This window comes from Panthera uncia, assembly GCF_023721935.1.
Source record: "Panthera uncia isolate 11264 chromosome C1 unlocalized genomic scaffold, Puncia_PCG_1.0 HiC_scaffold_4, whole genome shotgun sequence".
NCBI classification, from domain to species: domain Eukaryota; kingdom Metazoa; phylum Chordata; class Mammalia; order Carnivora; family Felidae; genus Panthera; species Panthera uncia.
The window spans coordinates 80,808,185-80,828,924 of NW_026057585.1; the positions used below are offsets into that span (position 1 = coordinate 80,808,185).

At 41.2% G+C, this 20,740-nt stretch overlaps 1 protein-coding gene across 2 annotated transcripts in view; it reads right to left on the reverse strand.

Moving 5' to 3' along the window:
- Positions 1–20,740, reverse strand: part of KPNA6 (karyopherin subunit alpha 6) — a 69,359-nt gene that overhangs the window by 30,897 nt on the left and 17,722 nt on the right. The window contains exon 1 of one of the 2 annotated variants that reach the window (XM_049617606.1): positions 5,426–6,737. The exons of the other annotated variant lie outside the window; for it this stretch is intronic. Within the exon in view, the coding sequence (XP_049473563.1) occupies positions 5,426–5,444 (19 nt within the window). The 5' untranslated portion in view covers positions 5,445–6,737. Of the gene's footprint in view, positions 1–5,425; positions 6,738–20,740 lie in introns of those variants that run through there. 2 annotated transcript variants of the gene reach the window in all.

The window sequence follows — 20,740 nt, forward strand, 5'->3', positions numbered from 1 at the left end:
TCAAAGAAACAGAAAAGAAAGGGACAGAAAAAATTTAAGAAATAATAGCAGAAAACCTCCCAAATTCAATGTAAAACATGAATCTACCCATAAAAATATTCAATGAATCCCAAGGAGGATAAATTCAGATCTACATCTAGTCACATAATCAAACTATTGAGAGCCAAAGACATAGAGAATCTTGAAAGCAGCAAGGGAGAAGTGACTCATCACATACAAGTCAATTTTCCATTAGAAACCATGAAGGCCAGAAGGCATTGGGATGACACATTTAAAGAACTGAAAGGGGGGGAGAAAGCCAAAGAATTCTACATTTGACAGAATTGTGCTTCAAAAACAAGGGAGAAATTAAGACACTTCTAGATAAACAAAAGCTGACAGTGTGTGTTACCATGAGACCTGCTCCACAAGAAATGCTAGAGAGAGTCCTTTAAACTGAAAATGAAGTGAAATGAAAGGACACTACACAGTAACTTGAAGCCAATAAAGGTAACTATATGGGTAAATATAAAAATCAGTATTATTGGTTTGTAACTGCTTTTTATCTCCTACATGATTGAAAGAACAAGTGTATAAACTAATTACAAATTTATGTATGTTACTGGGCATATAATGGGTACGTGTAAAGAGGTAATTTGTGTGACGGCAACAACATAAAGGGGGAATTGGAGCTGTACAGAAACAGATTTTTTGAAGTTGGTACCAATTCAAACTATATAGCTATAAATTTAGAATGTTAAATGTAATCCCCATGGTAACCACACCATCTAAAAAAATACATATACAAAATAGAAATAAAAAATAAACACGAAAGGAAATGAAAAGGGAATCAAAACCATTCACTACATAAAATTAAACTAAACACATAAAATTAAACTAAACACAAAAGGCAGTAACTGGAGGAAGAGGGGGACAAAAAAAGTAGAAGACCTAAAGAAAACAAAGAATAAAATGCCAGAAGTCCTTCCTTATCAGAGTAATATGTGTAAATGGATTAAACTCTTAAGTTATTATATGCTGTCTACAAAGACTTACTGCATATCCAAAGACACGAATGGGTTTAAAGTAAAAGGATGGAAAAAAATATTTCAAGCGGGGCGCCTGGGTGGCTCAGTCGGTTAAGCATCCGAGTTTGGCTCAGGTCATGATCTCACAGTCTGTGAGTTTGAGTCCCGTGTTGGGCTCTGTGCTGACAGCTTGGAACCTGGAGCCTGCTTCAGGTTCTTGTGTCTCCCTTTCTCTAACCCTCCCTGTTCATGCTCTGTCTCTCTCTGTCTCAAAAATAAATAAACATTAAAAAAAATTTTTTAAAAATATTTCAAGCATATGGTAGCCAAAAGAGAGCTGCAATAGCTAACCAATATCAGACAAAAAACCTTAAGTCAAAAACTCTTATGAGAGATCAAGGACGACATTATATATTGACAAAACGGTCAATTCATTAAGAAGATATAATAATTATAAAACATATATGCACCAAAACAGAGTCCCAAAATATATGAAGCAAACAAACATGGTCAGAAGTGAAGGGAAAAATAGTTCTACGATAGTTCTTGGAGACTTCCATACACCACTTTCAATAATGAACAGAATACTTAAATAGAAGATTAATAAGGAAACAGAGGACTTCAACAACATTATGAATCAGTCAGACCTAAAAAGACATAGAACACTCCACCCAACAATAGCAGAATATACCTTCTCGAGTGTACATGGTACATTCTCCAGAACAGACCATGTTAGGCCACAAAGAGTCTCAATAAATTCTCAATAAATTTGACCATACAGAATGAAGCTAGAAATTCAGAAATATGTGGAAACTAACAACATACTCTTAAATAATAAAGTTGGAAGACTCACACTTCCTGATTTTATAACTTCCTACAAAGCTACAGTAATCAGAATAGTGTGGTACTGGGATAAGGATAAACATACAGATAAATAGAATAAAATTGACAGTGTAGAAATAAATTCATACATCTATGGCCAACCAAATAATTTTGATAAGAGTGTCAAGTCCATTCAACGGAATAAGAATACTCTCTTCAAAAAATATTACTGGGACAACTAATATCTAAAAGAATGAAGTTGGACCCCAGGCTTACACCATACACAAAAATTAACTCCAAATGGATCAACAACCTAAATATAAGCTAAGACCATAAAATACTTAGAATAATACATAGAAAAAAAAATTCTATGGCCTTGGATTTGGCAATAGATTCTTTTACTATGACATCAAAAACACAAGCAACAAAAGACATTAACAAGAAAGTGAAAAGACAACTTACAGCATGGGAAAATTATTTCCAAGTCATGTATCTGGTAAGGATTTAATATCAAGAATATACAAAGAATTTCTACAGTTCAACAACAAAAAGACAACCCAATTTAAAAATGGACAAATAATTTGTATACATTTCTCTAAAGAAGATACATAAATGGCTAATATGCATATGGAAAGATGCTCAACATAGTCTTGAGAAATGCAAATCAAAACTACAATGAAGGGTGCCTGGGTGGCTCAATCGGTTAAGCTTCCAACTTTGGCTCAGTTCATGATCTTGCAGTCCATGAGTTTGAGCTCCATGTCAGGCTCTGTGCTGACAGCTAGGAGCCTGGAGCCTGCTTCCAATTCTGTGTCTCCCTCTCTCTCTGCCCCTCCCTGATCATGTTCTGTCTCTGTCTCAAAAATAAACAAACATTAAAAAAAAAAAAAATACAATTAAAAAAAAAAAAAAACTACAGGGGTGTCTGGGTGGCTCAGAAGGTTGAGTGTCTGACTTTTTGGCTCAGGTCATGATCTTGCTGTTTGTGAGTTCGAGCCCCGCGTCAGGCTCTGTGCTAACAGCTGAGCCTGGAGCCTGCTTCTGATTCTGTGTCTCCCTCTCTCTTTCTACGCCTCCCCTGCTGTGCTCTCTTTTTCTCCCCAAAATAAATAAACGTTAAAAAAAAAAAACAAACCCAAAACTACAATGAGATTTGATTTCATGCCTAATAAATAGCTATAATAAAGACAAAAGAAAACAAAATACCAAGTGTTGGCAAGGATGTGGAGAAATTAGCATCTGGTGCATTTCTGGTGGGACTGTAAATTCTACACTTTTGTATATCTAAAAAAATTGAATGGGGCGCCTGGGTGGCTCAGTTGGCTAAGTGTCTGACTTCAGCTCAGGTCATGATCTCACGGTTCGCTGACTTTGAGCCCAGGGTCACTGCACTGACAGTGAGAGCCTGTTTGGAATTATCTCTCTCTGCCCCTCCTGTGTGTGAGCTCTTTCAAAATAAACCAAAAAAATTTTTTTAAAAAGCTAAAATGGTGAGTTATGTTATATTTTACCAAAATTAAAAAAAAATTTTTTTTAATGTTTATTTTTTTGAGAAAGAGAGAGAGAGTCCAAGCAGGGGAGGGGGGGTTGGGGGGGGGGGTGCAGAGAGAGAGGGAAACACAGAATCCAAAGCAGGCTTCAGGCTCTGAGCTGTCATGATGCACAGAGTCCAATGCTTAACCAACTAATGCTTAACCAACTAAGCCACCAAGGCGCCTCTTTACCAAAGCTTTTTGTTTTCTTTTTTTAAAAACATTTTTTTTTAATGTTTATTTTATTTTTGAGACAGAGCATGAACAGGGGAGGGTCAGAGAGAGAGGGAGACACAGAATCTGAAGCAGGCTCCAGGCTCTGAGCTGTCAGCACAGAGCCCGATGTGGGGCTCGAACCCACGGACCGTGAGATCATGACCTGAGCCGAAGTCGGATGCTTAACCGACTGAGCCATCCAGGAGCCCCCCTTTACCAAAGTTTTAATTGCAGCATACCTCTGCCAATTAAAACTAACACCGAATCCCTGTTCTATATGTTTTTTTAGATACCATATTTGTCTATTTGCATTCACCAGTTACAGAGCCAATTGTATTAACTCTATTTTCTTATTTTCTGTGTTCTTTTTTAAGTGTTGGCACTTAAAAAAGTTGACATGGGGCTCAAACTCATGAACTGTGAGATCATGACCTGAGCCAAAACCAAGAGGGGACACACTTGACCAACTGAGCCATTCAGGTGCCCATTACATTGTGTTCTTGATGTTTCAGCATTTGGGACCTTTACAGACCCAGGGACAGACTGCCCCTCCCATGGCTAATGCCTAAAGGTAACAACTTGCCTAACAGCAAAGTCCAGAGCCATATCTCCTCCTCTACTTTATCTATACACCCAGGAGACAATATTCCTTCACTTTAGTATCTCTTGGTGAGGTAGTAGGCAAGTAGAAACCACTCCTACAGACCAAAATCCTTTGGATTAATTCAAAGTTGCCAGTCCTAAACAGTTTACTCTGCCCTGCCTTCACTTTCCCTCAGAAACCTTAATAAAGTCTCTGGCCTAGGGTTGAGCTTCGGCTCAGGTCATGATCTCACTGTTCGGTTCAGTTTGTGGGTTTGGGCACCCATTGGGCTTGCTGCTGTCAGTGTGGAGCCTATGTTGGATCCTTTGTCCTCCTCTCTCTGCCCTCCCCCTGCTTGTGTGTTCTCTCTCTCTCTCTCTCAAAATACACACACACACACACACACACACACACACACACACAGACAATATATATACATATGTATATATATACATATGTATTTCTTCTGTGACCCTGCACGCATGCAGTGGCTTCCTCTTTGAGACCTGTGAGTGTAACAAATGTATTCCTTCCATGCCGCATTCCTGTCTCTTCCTGTGGTCAGAGGGGCTTTATCATACCTTACCCAATATTTACATTTTTAAAACAATCTCACTATCTAAAGACCTGATGAAAGTGAAGCTGATTATGTTAACCCATAAGTCCTTTAGAGGCCTTTCTGATTCTCTGAATTTCTAACTGGAAATTATCAAGAGTATTTATTGCTAATGGGGTGAAAAATAAGTTTTATAGGCACACAGAACGAACAACTAAGATTGCCCCCTTTGTAGCATGGTTGGGGGATTGTAACGAGAGTTTAAAAAGAAATCTCCTAAGAAGATGGGGGCTGCTTCTTCAACCAGGAAATCATGTTGGGGGTGGAAACAGAATAAGGAAGTACATAAATGGAGTGGGGGGGGGGAGAGAAGAGTCTATTAAGAGAATCTGAGTGAAAGAGAAATGAAAATGGAAGTTGAAGAAAGAGCTGAATTCCGGAGCTAGAGAAACTGAGGAAATGAAACTTCAGAGAAGGCACCGTCATTCTGTAAAGTAGCTCGGTGAACCAACTGCAGCGGTAGGGTCTTAAAATGTGCAAGCCTACACACCCACTTGGCAAGTCCCAAGTGAATTTATTATTTAAAAAAAACATTCTAGGGGAATGCAGTGGCCTCCCTTTGGGGTTACTGATTACCCCTGTGCCTGGAGACTAACAGGCACAGGACAGATTCCTAAAGGCAGGACTGTGGACCGCTGTCCCCCATTACCTGACACATGGTTTTTCATGACTCTGAGCCTGGGCTCTCCCAGGGGGCTGTCCCTTCCTTCGAGCAAAGCTGACAACAAAGCTGGAAGGAGAACCAAGATGTGCTTCTTTAGTCACCATGGTGACAAGAAACCATCACAAATATTTGCTTGTGACTTCATCGGAGAAGGCAGGCACGGGAGGTTAGATTGGAAGAAGGAACAACCACAGAAGCATATCTGGAATCAGCAACCAAAGGAATGCTGGGCTCTCATTTAGGGACCAACAGGCAAAGGGTTTGTTTTCATCATGCACTCCCTTACTTGCAGAGACTGGATTAAGAAATCCAGAATACAAATAACCTTTTCTAGCACCTGACTGTCTTAGACAGCCTTTGGGTTTTCTTAGTCAAGGAATTCTCTCAAAGTGAATAGGTCCCTGAAGTTATACCTCCCATTTCTTAGGAAATAAGTGGCTAATGTTACAGTGTACTCTCTAAACTTTTGGAACCAAGGGACGAGCAATGATACAAAACAGGCACACACACTGTTATGTCCTGAATTGTACCCTGCCTACAACTCATATTTTGAAGTTCCGGCGGACAAGGTCTTTTTATTTTTTTAATGTTTATTTTTTTCTTGAGAGAGAGAGACAGAGTGTGAGCAGGGTAGGGGCAAACAGAGAGGGAGACACAGAGTCTGAGGCAGGTTCTAGGCTCTGAGCTGTCAGCACAGAGCCCAATGGGGGGCTTGAACATAAGGACTACAAGGTCATGACCTGAGCTGAACTCAGATGCTTAACCGACTGAACCACCCAGGCACCCCCAGACAGGGTATTTTTTTTTTTTTAGCGTTTATTTATTTTTGAGACAGAGAGAGACAAAGCATGAACAGGGGAGGGTCAGAGAGAGGGAGACACAGAATCTGAAACAGGCTCCAGGCTCTGAGCTGTCAGCACAGAGCCCGACGCGGGGCTCGAACTCACGGACCGCAAGATCATGACCTGGGCGAAGCCGGCCGCTTAACCGACTGAGCCACCCAGGCGCCCCCAGACAGGGTATTTTTAAAGTGAGGATACTGGGGTAAGGCCCTAATCCAATTATGATTAGGGTCCTTATAAAGAGAAGATTAAGATATAGATGCACACAGAGGGAAAACATCACGTGAACATGAAGACAGCCACTGATAAACCAAAGAGAGAAAAAGGCCTCGGAAAAAGCCAACCCTGCTGACATCTTGATCTCGGAATTCTAGCCTCCAGAACTGTGGAAAAATAAATTCCTGTTGTTTAAGACATCTTGGCTGTGGTACTTTGTTTTGGCAGCCCTAGCAAAATAATATAAGCTCTGAGAATCAGAGTCTTTTTTAAATTTTTTTAAATGTTTATTTATTTTTGACAGAGCATGAGTGGGGTAGGGGCAGAGAGAGGGGGAGACACAGAACCTGAAACAGGCTCCAGGCCTGGAGCCTGACATGGGGTTCAGACTCACAGATTGCTAGATCATGACCTGGGCCGAAGTTGGATGCTTAACTGACTGAGCCACCCAGGTGCCCCTAGAGTCTCTTTTGAGATTCATACAACTTTAAAATTATGCACATGTTCTCAGAAAAAGGCATACTACATATAGCCAGCTGTCCTGTGTGTGGGATGGGAATGATTCTACTACACCTTCAAGCTCACATCCTGTATACCTGCTGGCTCTAGGACTTTCCAAATCAAAGCCTTATGTTCATGGTCTGTACTTCAAAAAGTACCAAGCAATCACTTGGCATCTGCCTAGAAAAAGCCCAAAAGAGCTATATTTAGTAAATAAGGGAACTAGCATTATTTTCTAGGTAATGACCTGACAATCTTCAACGGAGATGGGACTTGGAACACTACGAAGCAGTCAGTCCTTTCAAATCAGTTCCCTTGCCCTGGTGTTAAGCTGAGTGGGCGCTGATCACTGCAGAAGGAAGCTTTCTAAAGAAATGTCATTGTAGCTGCCTAGGCATCAAGGATGAGCTGAGGCTTTAAATCATGCAGACTCACTGTTGGGCATATGCTACAATTAGGAAGCTTTACAACTCATCATGATGCATTAAAGGTTAGTTAATGATAGTGGGAAGAGGGATAAAAAAGATAAATGGTTATCTCTCAATTTAAGGCCTCTTCCTTCAAGAAAGAAATCTGATTCCTCCTAGGCTAAAAAAATGGCTTTTTTTAGTTGGCCTCTCATACCTTTCACTAGGAATTATCTAGCTAATATGTATCAACATAAGATTCCTGGGTTGGGGGCCCCTGGGTGGCTCAGTCAGTTAACTTCAGCTCAGGTCATGATCTCACAGTTCCTGGGATCAAGCCCTACATCAGGCTCTGTGCTGAGAGTGCAGAGGCTCCTTGGGATTCTCTCTCTCTCTCTGCCTCTCCCTTGCTTATGCAAGCTAGCACGTGCTCTCGCTCGTGCTCGCTTTCTCTCTCTCTCCACACACACACACACACACACACACACACACACACACACACAAAGAATCCTGGGTTAAAATACTATGGCCAGGGGCGCCTGGGTGACTCAGTCCGTTAAGCTTCTGACTTCAGCTCAGGTCATGATCTCATGGCTGCTGAGTTCAAGCCCCGCATCGGGCTCTGTGCTCACAGCTCAGAGCCTGGAGCAGGGTTCAAATTCTGTCTCTCCCTCTCTTTGCCCCTTCCCGGCTCACACTCTCTCTCTCCTTCAAAAATAAACAAACATTAAAAAAACAAAACAAAAACAAATACAAAAACTCCACTACGGCCATATTCCAGTTAATTTAAAGGAAAGGAGAGGCGCCTGCGTGGCTTAGTCAGTTAAGCGTCTGACTCTTGATTTTGGCTCAGGTCATGATCTCACGGTTCATGGGATTGAGCCAAGTCCTGCTTGCGATTCTCTCTTCCTCTCTCTGTCCCTACCCCACTCACACTCACTCTCTATCAAAAATAAATAAATGAACATTTTTTTTTAATTTTTTTTTTCAACGTTTTTTATTTATTTTTGGGACAGAGAGAGACAGAGCATGAACGGGGGAGGGGCAGAGAGAGAGGGAGACACAGAATCGGAAACAGGCTCCAGGCTCCGAGCCATCGGCCCAGAGCCTGACGCGGGGCTCGAACTCACGGATCGCGAGATCGTGACCTGGCTGAAGTCGGACGCTTAACCGACTGCGCCACCCAGGCGCCCCAATAAATGAACATTTAAAGAAAAGAAAGGAATAAGAGTATACCAGGATATAGAGTCCACAGCCTTAGCAGGCTAGTAACAATTGCTAATGTGCCAAGCTTTTTGTAGACATAATATCTGATCTTCACGATAATTTTGAGAATCCATTTTACAGATGAGAAAAATGAGACTCAGAGGGTAACAAGCCAGGAAGCTAATCCACCAACCTTGACCTATTTGATTGCAAACTCCAGGTTCTTCTCATTTCCCAAAAAGGTAAGCTATTGGTAGCAGCAAATCCATCAGAATTCTCAGTTGGGGGCTACTCCATCTCCGATAAAGAAACAAATTTGCTCACATCCCAGGTTTTACAGGACAGTTATAACATTACATCAGGGACTGCCTTCATACTCAGTTTTTACAACATTGTGCCAGCCAAACAAAATCTGACAGGGGCTAGGGTGAAATCAGCTGTTTTAAACTCTTGGTTTGAGGACAGTAATTAAATAGCAATTAATAGCTAAGGAGCCAGGTTCAGAGGTGTTATGACTCACACAAGATCATTCAGCTATTAAATTGTGAACCCGGGGCGGGGGGGGGGGGGGGGGGGCCTGGGTGGCTCAGTTGGAGAAGCTGCCAGACTTCAGCTCAGGTCACGATCTCGCAGTCTGTGGGTTCAAGCCCCACATTGGGCTCTATGCTGACTGCTCAGAGCCTGGAGCCTGCTTCGGATTCTGTGTCTCCCTCTTTCTGCCCCTCCCCCACTCATGTTCTGTCTCTCTCACTCTCAAAAATAAATATTAAAAAAAATTGTGAACCTGGGACTGGGATCTAGAACCTCTAATTCTAAAGGCATCCACTTTTCATCCAACCTCTGAGAATTCCCTTCTTTCCAACCCCCCCCCCCCCCCCCCCCCCCAAAAAAAAAAATAATTATTAAATAGAGGGGGGGGGGGGGGGGGGGAGGAAGACATAGGATCCAAAGCAGGTTCCAGGCTCTGAGGGGTCAGGACAGAACCCAACATGGGGCTTGAACCCACAAACCGCGAGATAATGACCTGAGCCAAAGTCAGAGGCTTAACTGACTGAGCCACCCAGGTACCCCGTATTTATTTTTAAAAATGTTTATTTCTTTATTTTGGGGTGGGGTGGGGGAGAGAGAGACAGAGAGAGAGAGAGGGAGAGAATCTTAAGCAGACTCCATGCACAGTATAGAGCCAGATATGGGGCGTGACCCCACAACCTTGGGATCATGACCTGAGCCAAAATCAAGAATCAGAGGCTCAACCAACTGAGCCACCCAGGCGCCCCTAAAGATTTTATTTTAAGTAATCTCTACACCCAACATGGGGCTGGGAATTACAGTCCAGAGATCAAGAGTCACATGCTCCACCGACCGAGCCAGACAGGTGCCACACCACCTGCAATTCTTTATCCTGAGAATCAGCCAGTCACTTGTGAGTGTATCTTTTCATTTACCACCCCCCATCCAAACTACTGCCCCATTTCTCTATTCTCATGAAGACCAAAATAATTTTTCTGCTCCCTTTTTATTATGAATTATTTAAGCACTGAAAAATTGAAATAGCATAATAAACATCTATAAACTCTCCTTTAAGATTCAAAAGTTTTTTTAAATGTTTATTCATTCATTTTGAGAGAGAGGGTATGAGCGGGCAAGAGGTGGAGACAGAGAGGGAGACAGAATCCCCCAAGGGTCCTTGCTGTCAGTACAGACCCCAAAGCAGGGCTTGAACTCATGAACTGTAAGATCACGACCTGAGCTGAAGTCAGACACTTAACTGAGCCACCCAGGCACCCCTAAGATTCAATACTTTTTAACGATGCCCTATTTGTTTTACTCCATCAGATGTACAAATGATATTTTACAAATATTATACACATTTTGTTTTATATTTTTTAAAGTTTATTTAATCTCTACACCCAAAGTGGGGCTCAAGCTCATGACCCTGAGATCAAGAGTCACATGCTCTTCTGACTGAGCCAGCCAGGCACCCCAAACTGAATATACCAAAGTTGTAAATGGCACAACTTGGCACTTCACCCTTATTACTTTAGTATGTGCCTCATAATAAGGACCTTCGTACATAACCACAATTTCAAACCTAAGAAAATTATCAAAACACCTATTATCTAGTCCATACTCAATTTTTATTTCAAAATGATTGTTATAGCTAGTTGGCTTTTTTTCAACCCAAACCAGAATCCAGTCAAGGTTCACCCACTGTATTTAGTCTTCTAAATTTTATTATGGAGAATTTCAAATATGTACAAAAGTAGACAGAAGAGTAAATAAAGTGAATCTCAATGCAATCATTCAGATCCAATCATCAACTAGTAACCATTAATCTCTGTTTCTATCTACACCCAGATCCTGAATCACTTAAGCAAATTCCTGACATCTCATCTATATATACTTCAATATGTAGCTTCAAACAATATATATTTTTAATTACATTATCATTGGCAAAACACTCAGATCAATGGAACAGAATAGAGAACCCAGAAATGGACCCACAAACATATGGCCAACCAATCTTTGACAAAGCAGGAAGAATATCCAATAGAATAAGGACAGTCTCTTCAGAGAGTGGTGCTGGGAAAACTGGACAGCAACATGCAGAAAAATGAACCTGGACCACTTTCTTACACCATACACAAAAATAAACTCAAAATGGATGAAAGACCTAAATGTAAGACAGGAAGCCATCAAAATCCCCGAGGAGAAAGCAGGCAAAAACCTGTTTGATCTAGGCCACATCAACTTTTTACTCAACATGTCACCAGAGGCAAGAGAAACAAAAGCAAAAAAAAAAACATCGGGAACTCATCAAAAGAAAAAGCTTCTGCACAGTGAAGGAAACAATCAGCAAAACTAAAAGGCAACAACTGACGGAATGGGAGACAGTATTTGCAAATGACATATCAGATAAAGGGTTAGTATCCAAAATCTAAAGAACTTATCAAACTCAGAAAACAAACAATCCAGTGAAAAAATGGGCAAAAGACATGAATAGACACTTCTCCAAAGACATCTAGATGGCCAACCGACACATGAAAAACTGCTCAACACCACTCATCATCAGGGAAATACAAATCAAAACCACAATGAGATACCATCTCACGTCTGTCAACGTGGCTAACATTAACAACTCAGGCAACAACAGATGTTGGCGAGGATGCGGAGAAAGAGGATCTCTTTTACATCGCTGGTGGGGATGCATACTGGTGCAGCCACTCTGGAAAACAGTATGGAGGTTCCTCAAAAAATTAAAAATAGAACTACCCTACGACCGAGCAATTGCACTACTAGGCATTTATCCAAGGGATACAGGTACGCTGTTTCGAAGGGGCACATGTACCCCAATGTTTATAGCAGCACTATCGACAATAGCCAAAGTATGGAAAGAGTCCAAATGTCCATCAATGGATGAATGGATACAGAAGATGTGGTGTGTGTGTGTATGTACACACACATACACACGCACATACATACAATGAAGCATTCATTACTCGGCCATCAAAAAGAATGAAATCTTGCCATTTGCAACTATGTGGACAGAACTGGAGGATATTACGCTAAGTGAAATTAGTCAGTCAGAGAAAGACAAATATCATATGGCTTCACTCATATGAGGACTTTAAGATACAAAACAGATGAACATAAGGGAAGGGAAGCAAAACTAATATAAAAACAGGGAGGGAGACAAAACATAAGAGACTCTTAAATATGGAAAACATTACTGGAGGGGTTGTGGGAGGGTGGATGAGTTAAATGGGTAAGGGACATTAAGGAATCTACTCCTCCTGAAATCACTGTTGCATGATATACTAACTAACTTGGATGTAAATTTTTAAAAAATTAAAAAAAAAATTACATTATCATTATTCCAACATTTGGTCGCTTTTAATCTACAAAATCCCCATCCTCTCCCTCAATCCTTTTAAAAAAAAATTTTTTTTAATGTTTATTTTTGAGAGAGCGCATGCGCAAGCGCAGGAGCAGAGAAAGAGGGAGACAGAATCTGAAGCAGGTTCCAGGCTCTGAACTGTCAGCACAGAGCCCAACGCGGGGCTCAAACTCACAAACCCCAAGATCATGACCTGAGCTGAAGTCGGATGCTCAACCGACTGAGCCACCCAGGCACCCCTCCCTCAATCCCTTTATTTACTTGTGATACTGACTTTGTGAAGACTAGGTCAGTTGTCTTAATAAATGCCTCACATTCTCATTTTTTTGTCATTAATTTATGCCTATCTCCTGTGTTTCCTGTAAAATGGAAGTTAGGTCTAGAGGCTAGAACAGATTCAGGTTCACAATATTTTTTTGGCAAGAACACATATAGGCGATGCTTTGTGTTTCATACTCATCACATTAGGAGACATGTAATGGTAGGCTGCCTAAATGATCATAAATTTGGTAAGATGGTAACCAGATCTCTCCTGAAAGTCATCTACAGGGCTCCTGGGTGCCTCAGTTGGTTAAGCATCTGACTTTGGCTCAGGCTGTGCTTCCTGGGTTCAAGCCCAGCGTCAGGCTCTATGCCCTCTCTGGGACTCTCCCTCTCTCTCTGTCCCTATCTTGTTTGCCCACACTCTCTCTCTCTCTCTCAAAAGTAAATAAACTTAAAAAAGGTCATCTACATATCCTAAGTCTACATTCACTTTGATTTTGTTCTGACATGTTTCTTGAATATTACATATTTTGTGTGTAAGATATAAAGCACAATGAAACGACCATTATTAAAAGAGGTATTACCACTATTGTTGAATCTGTGTGCTTTTCATTCTTCTAACTCTTCAACCCTGACTTCTACTCCTTCTATTCCACAGAAACTGCTTTTATCACGTTCACCAACAACCTCACTGCCATATCTAACAGACAGAAATTTCTGTTCTCTTCTTAAGCCCTCAATATTAATCACTAATCCCTTCTCTTGGAGAAGGTTCTCTCTTGGCACCACTTCCAACTTCACCCAGTCTTCTCAGTCTTCACTACATCTAGATACTGGTTTCTATCTTTACTCTCTTTCTAGGCGATTTCATTCATTCCCATGATAACTTCCAAATTTATGTCCCAAGTGCAGCCTTTTCCCTTGAGCTCCAGACCCATATATTCAACCACGTATCGAAATCTTTACTTTGATATCCAAAACTAGCTCCATTTATAACTTCTACTCACCCCCCTGCCAGCAACAGCATTTGCAAGTTACTCAAGCCATCCTTGATTCCTTCTCTTCTCTCTCCTCTTTCATCTAATCTCTTAACAAAACCTGTCCGTTTTATCTCTAAATGTATCTTGAATGTATTTACATATCTATCAATTTCTGACCCCCACACCATCCAAGTCACTACCATATCTCACCTGGCTACTAAAAAACAACCTACCTCTTCCTCTCTTCCCCCTTACTCTCCATCCGTCACCACAATAAGTCACCACAATAAAACCAGAGAGACCACTGCTAGGTATTTAGAGGCTGTTTCCGGGTGTAGTCTTTACATTTCCTGTTTTCTTTCTGCCCACAATGCTCTTCCCTAGCTCTTAGAATTGCTAGGTCCTTTCCTCATTACCCTAACCCAAAGTAAGCTACTCTATTTTTGTCAGAACACCTGTTTTATTTCCTTTATTACACTATTTACAGTCTGTGTCTCTTCTCTTCCGTAGGATGTTTTAAGTTCCGCAAAGGCAGGGACCTTTGTTGTATCTCCAGCATCTATGGTTATCATAGATACACAAGAATTTGTTAATGAGTCACTGTTCAAATATTTATTCAATATTTACTGAACACCTACACTGCCCCAGACACAAGGCTTAGCTGTAAGAGTTGCATAATAAGTGTTTGCCAGTAGGTGTAAGGTTAGTGAAGAAATGTACAGCAAAGAAATCTTCTGTGACTGGAGTGAGCAGAATTTCCAAAGGCAGATTTTAGAAGGGTTTCTTCCAGAATTGACAGAAAACCGAATAAAAAAGAGTTATAGGGGCATCTGGGTGGTCAGCTTCTGACTCTTGATTTTGGCTCAGGTCTGATAGTGAAGCCTGGTTAGGATTCTCTCTCTCTCTCCTCCTTTCCCCTGCTCTCTCTCTATACATAAACGAACAAACAGCACCCCTACGCCCCACGCAAAAAAAAAAAAAAAAAAAAAGTTGTAAAACAGCAGGACACGGGGACCTGGGTGGCTCAGTTGGTTAAAATGTCCGATTCTTGGTTTAAGCTCAGGTCATGGTCTCATGGTTTGTGGGATCCAGCACCACGTAGGGCTCTGTGCTGACAGTGCGAAGCCTGCTTGGGATTCTCTCTCTCTGCCCCTCCCCTGCTCGCACTGTGTCTCTCTCAAAATAAATAAATAAATAAAAACTTAAAAAAAGGATAATATACCATGATGTTCATCTAAGTCAAAAAATGAAGCTATTAAAAAAAAAGGACACACACGCTTCAGAAAAAACATTTTAGACTACTAAATCCAGTGACCTTGTCAATGTTGATTCTGTTTGACTTTCTAATTTGCCACTGATGATCACCTTTGCCTTCTTGAAACTCTACCCATCATTCTGACAGCTCCACCCTATCCCAGTTCTGCCTTTCTTACCAATCCTCAGGTTTCATACTGTGTTCCTCTTCAATGCCCATCTCTCACTCTCAGTGTGCATCAAAGTTCTACCTTTGGTCCTCATCACAGCAGGAGCAGCTCCCGCAAGTAATCTTCCCCAGCTTCAACCTCCACTTTTTAAAAAAAATTTTTTTCTAATGTTTATTTATTTTTGAAAGAGAGAGAGAGAGTGCACATGAACGGGGAAGGGGTAGAGAGAGAGGGAGACACAGAATCCGAAGCAGGCTCCATGCTCTGAGCTGTCAGCACAGAGACCTATGCGGGGCTCGAACTGACGAACTGTGAGATCATGACCTGAGCTGAAGTCGGACGCTCAACTGACTGAGCCACCCAGGTGCCCCTTCAACCTCCACTTTTATACCAAGAACCAAATCCCTACTGTCTCAGCCTCCTGCCTGAAAGTGTATTTCCAAATGCCTACTGGCTATATCTCCACCTCACCCTCTCTTTAAGCCAGTTACTTCTCGTATCTTCCCTAGTTCAGTTAACGCCATTACCATTCACCTGGCTTTAGAGTCAGCCATGAACTTCCTCCTCCCCAAGCTTCAACAGATAAACAGATTTTTACCTGTGCCAGAGTCTCTCCTTAACCAAACTCTATCCAGCCTCCTTTGAAACTTTTCTCAACTAGGCCTCAACCATGGCCTAATAATAGTTGAACAAAACACTCATGGTTCCTAGGATGACCCTAGCCCCCTGCCCTTAAAGTGCCTGCTTAAGAAAATCTCAAGGTTGCAAAAAGAGTTTACTGTTTGTTCCACCAACACCTGAAAACAGGGCCCCTGTCTCCCAGGCTCTGTGGGAGGGTAAGAGTCTAATGTCAGTAAGCACCAGTTAGCAAACCCAGACGGGTTGCAGACAGGCCAACCCCTCTTTCTCACATTTTGTAATTTTTCACTTCCCTGACTCTTCTGAGCCCCCTTTCTCTGCCCCCTCTATTCTCTCATCCTCCCTTCAAAATGCCCAGTTACCCCTGTACAAATCGAGGTTGAATTTAATTCACACTTTTCCCTGTTGCAATAGTATGTTAATGATTAAAATCTGTCCTTGTCACATTAACTAGTATCCAGCTTTGTTTATCTGTGAGTCGTTACCCCAAAATGGTTCCAACTGACAACTTCCAATGACACTGTTGTACTTTACAACCCACCACCTTTCACTTCTAAACTATTAAATCTTTGAGAGCAAGAATCCATGGCACAATGCACACCACGAACATGCTCTCAAATGTTCCATTCAACATCTTAAACTTCAGTTTTCCAAAGGATCCAAAGTGGTTTACAATAAATTCAACAAAATAAAATTACAAAAACAAAAATCTGGGATAGAAATATACCAATTTGTATAAAAAACAGAAGAGATGAATACAGACAAGGATGACCCAAAGAATCCATTATTAAAATTGATCTGAATTTTGACAGGTCAGCTGCTTGGCAGCCAAAACGAAGCAATGAGCAAACACTTACATAATTTTCATTATCCGTGATGGTGACTTTTAAAACACAAAAGTTTAAAATTTTGACTTTTCCTTTTTTGGTTGCTGGTGCTGCTGACGTCATATCTAAGAAACTACTGTCTAAGCCAAGGTCATGATTTACTCCTAATTTCTTAAAAGAGTTTTATGGCTTTGGCCCTTTACATTTGTCTTTGATCCACTGAGTTAATTTTGTATATGATGTAAGGCAGAGGGGTCCAACTTTATTCTTTTGCAAATGGACACCTGTATATAATTTAGGCATTAGATATAATACCTAGCACATGAGGATAATAAAAATAAAACAGTGATCCACACAAGTTCTTTCTTAATGAATTTATCTTTAATTGCGATGTCTTCAAAGTTAATGATTTTTATGATTAAACCAATCTATTAAACCAAGAAACTGCTGCAGTATACAAGTTCATTTCCTGTGTCAAGTTTCTTACTTCTGTGTCCCACTAGGAGACCTCTGTCAGACTCCCCAAAGCAGACAAAGATCATGATGCTCCTGCCAAGAAAATCATACATCTGTGTCCTCACTGCTAGATGTGAAGCCATCTTCTTGAGTTCAGCACAGAATGCTTTCCAAAGTCTCTACCCATGATGAAAAGGTTTTATCTACTAAATCCAGAGTAAAAGCCAAGATCTCCCTTTTGAAAGATCTTTGAAATAACCCAAAGTCAATGTTTAACCTCCATAGAAGGAAAATTCAAGATTTTTCCAAGGAAATTCAAATTTAACTGGTAATAATTTAGTAATGATTTGCTTAGCTCCTAAGGCTAAACTCATACAGAACCCCCATTTTAGAGGTAGGGAGACCAAGGCATTATTTACAGAAGGACCCAGCTAATTTAATGGGTCTAATCCAGGTATTTCTAAAGCCAATGCTCTCTCCATTACATATACTTAATAGCATACTAGCCACAAGGACTCCCTTGTTATTTTCTGGAAGAAGTGTAAATGTTCCTTCTATCCTAATCATTGCCTGACTCAATCCCTCAAATGAGGTGTGGTCTGGTTCTTGCCAGGAACAGGGAATACAAAATATTAGATAACAACACTGATATGAACAGAAGTAGAAAACTGTAGGGACTGGCAAGTGGTTAGGCAGTCATTTCAAGGCTGTCTGCCACCTCAAAGAAAAACCGAAAACAACCATTTGAGTTAATCCTTGTTTTAGAAGCCCTCCACCCTATTTGTGTGTGTAGGAGGGAGTCACGGTGGCGGCAGCTGCATTGATGATATCAAGTTGAGGGAAATAGGATGAAGGGAGATAAATGTCATTTAAGTATGGTGTAAGGTTTGAAAATGTTTTCAAGAAGTTCAACATTATGTAAATGGACAGAATGTCTTTAAGGGTTTGTATTAGAAAGATATAGTAGGGCGCCTGCGTGGTTCAGTTGGTTAAGCATCTGACTTCGGCTCAAGTCATGATCTCATGGTTCATGGATTTGAGTCCCGCATGAGGCTCACTGCTGTCAGCATAGAGCCTGCTTCGGATCCTGTTTCCTTCTCCTTGCCCCTCCCCTGTGCTCGTGGGCACAAGCCCGCAAGTGCTCTCTCTCTCAAAAATAAATAAACATTTAAAAAAAAGTAAATAAATAGCTAGGCTGAGAAAAGGCAGCTGTGCTGGATGGACCACCAAAAGGCACACTGGAAACACTGTGGTACTGGTGAAAGGGGCTACAAAGCCAGACAAACTGATTTCTGGTCTTGCTACTTAATAAATGTACAACCTTGGATGTCATTTATCTGTATCTCAATTTTCCTACCCTTACCCTGTCTACTTCAGAGTTATGTTGAAGATAATTGAGAACATACATGAAAATAATTTAGGATTGGGTTTGGTAATAGCTTTTCAAACTTCTCAAATTTCTCCCCGGCAGTTCATGACCAGGAAATATGGCCAACAAGGAAACAGTGTGAAACAGGTAGGACAGCATGAGGCTCTCAGGGTGTTATCTGCAAGCTTGTCAAAAATGCTAGTCATCAAGACAATGGGAGAGGCTCCTCTACAGGACAAGTGGGTCAGTCCAGAATGGGGCCATACTAAGGCTACTTCTATTCTGGCAGATCCTCACAGGACTGGGCTGAGTAGTCATCACTCGAGGAAACAAAGTTGAGTCTATAAACTAGGTGGTTTGGCTAAAAGACCACATGGGGAAACTTACGTGCATATACAACTATGTATTCAAAGCTCAAGGTCTAAGTGAAGTATGGCACACTGAAGTAGTGAATCAACAAGGTGTTGACAGTCCCAGATACTAGTTCTCTAATACTGATTCTCCTATAAATTTATTAGTCCTTTTGGCTCTTGAGTATATACGTAAGTGCAATGGTCAGACCTAGGGGTGGGAAGTAAGGGGTGATGAGAAACACAGGATAGGACTAGGATAGCTACAGTCCAAACATTTTTTTCTCCAAAAGAAAACTTCCAACTATCCTTTATAGACTGTGCAGAATATGGCAGTTCTCACCTTCTTAGAGAGACCCAACTGCCAACACCACTAAGTGCTACAAGGAACTAAGATGAATTAAAGTAGAGAAACCAAAGAGCTCAACTTCCATTTAAGCCAACCCCCAAATATTCACTTAATATCTCCTAAGCACTCACACTGTTCAAAATATCAAGAAAAAATTAGGGGTACCTGGCTGGCTCAGCCAGTAGAGCGTGCAACTCTTGATCTCGGGGTTGTAAGTTTGAGCCCCACACTGGGTATAGAGATTACTTAAAAATAAAATCATTATATGGCACAAAAACAGACATTCAGATCAATGGAACAGAATAGGGAACCCAGAAATGGACCCACAAACATATGGCCAACCAATCTTTGACAAAGCAGGAAAGAATATCCAATGGAATAAAGACAGTCTCTTCAGCAAGTGGTGCTGGGAAAACGGGACAGCAACATGCAGAAAAATGAACCTGGACCATTTTTTTACACCATACACAAAAAATAAACTCAAAATGGATGAAAGACCTAAATGTAAGACAGGAAGCCATCAAAATCCCCGAGGAGAAAGCAGGCAAAAACCTCTTTGATCTAGGCTACAGCAGCTTCTTACTCAACACGTCACCAGAGGCAAGGGAAACAAAAGCAAAAATGAACTATTGGGACCTCATCAAAAGAAACAGCTTCTGCACAGTGAAGGAAACTATCAGTAAAACTAAAAGGCAACTGATGGAATGGGAGAAGATATTTGCAAACGACATATCAGATGAAGGGTTAGTATCCAAAATCTATAAAGAACTTATCAAACTCAAAAAACAAACAATCCAGTGAAGAAATGGGCAAAAGACATGAATAGACACTTCTCCAAAGACATTTAGATGGCCAACCGACACATGAAAAACTGCTCAACACCACTCATCATCAGGGAAATACAAATCAAAACCACAATGAGATACACCTCATGCCTGTCAGAATGGCTAACATTAACAACTCAGGCAACAGCAGATGTTGGTGAGGATGCGGAGAAAGAGGATCTCTTTTGCACTGCTGGTGAGAATGCCAACTGGTGCAGCCACTCTGGAAAACAGTATGGAGGTTCCTCAAAAAACTAAAAATAGAACTACCCTACCCAGCAATTGCACTAATACAGGTATGCTGTTTCAAAGGGGCACATGCACCCCAATGTTCATAGCAGCACTATCAACAATAGCCAAAGTATGGAAAAAGTCCAAGTGTCCATCGATGGATGAATGAATGGATAAAGAAGATGTGGTGTATATATATACAATGGAGCATTACTCAGCAATCAAAAAGAATGACATCTTGCTATTTGCAACTATGTGGATGAACTAGAGGGTATTATGCTAAGTGAAATTAGTCAAAGAAAGACAAATAGGGGCGCCTGGGTGGCGCAGTCGGTTAAGCGTCCGACTTCAGCCAGGTCACGATCTCGCGGTCCGTGAGTTCGAGCCCCGCGTCAGGCTCTGGGCTGATGGCTCAGAGCCTGGAGCCTGTTTCCGATTCTGTGTCTCCCTCTCTCTCTGCCCCTCCCCCGTTCATGCTCTGTCTCTCTCTGTCCCAAAAATAAATAAAAAACGTTGA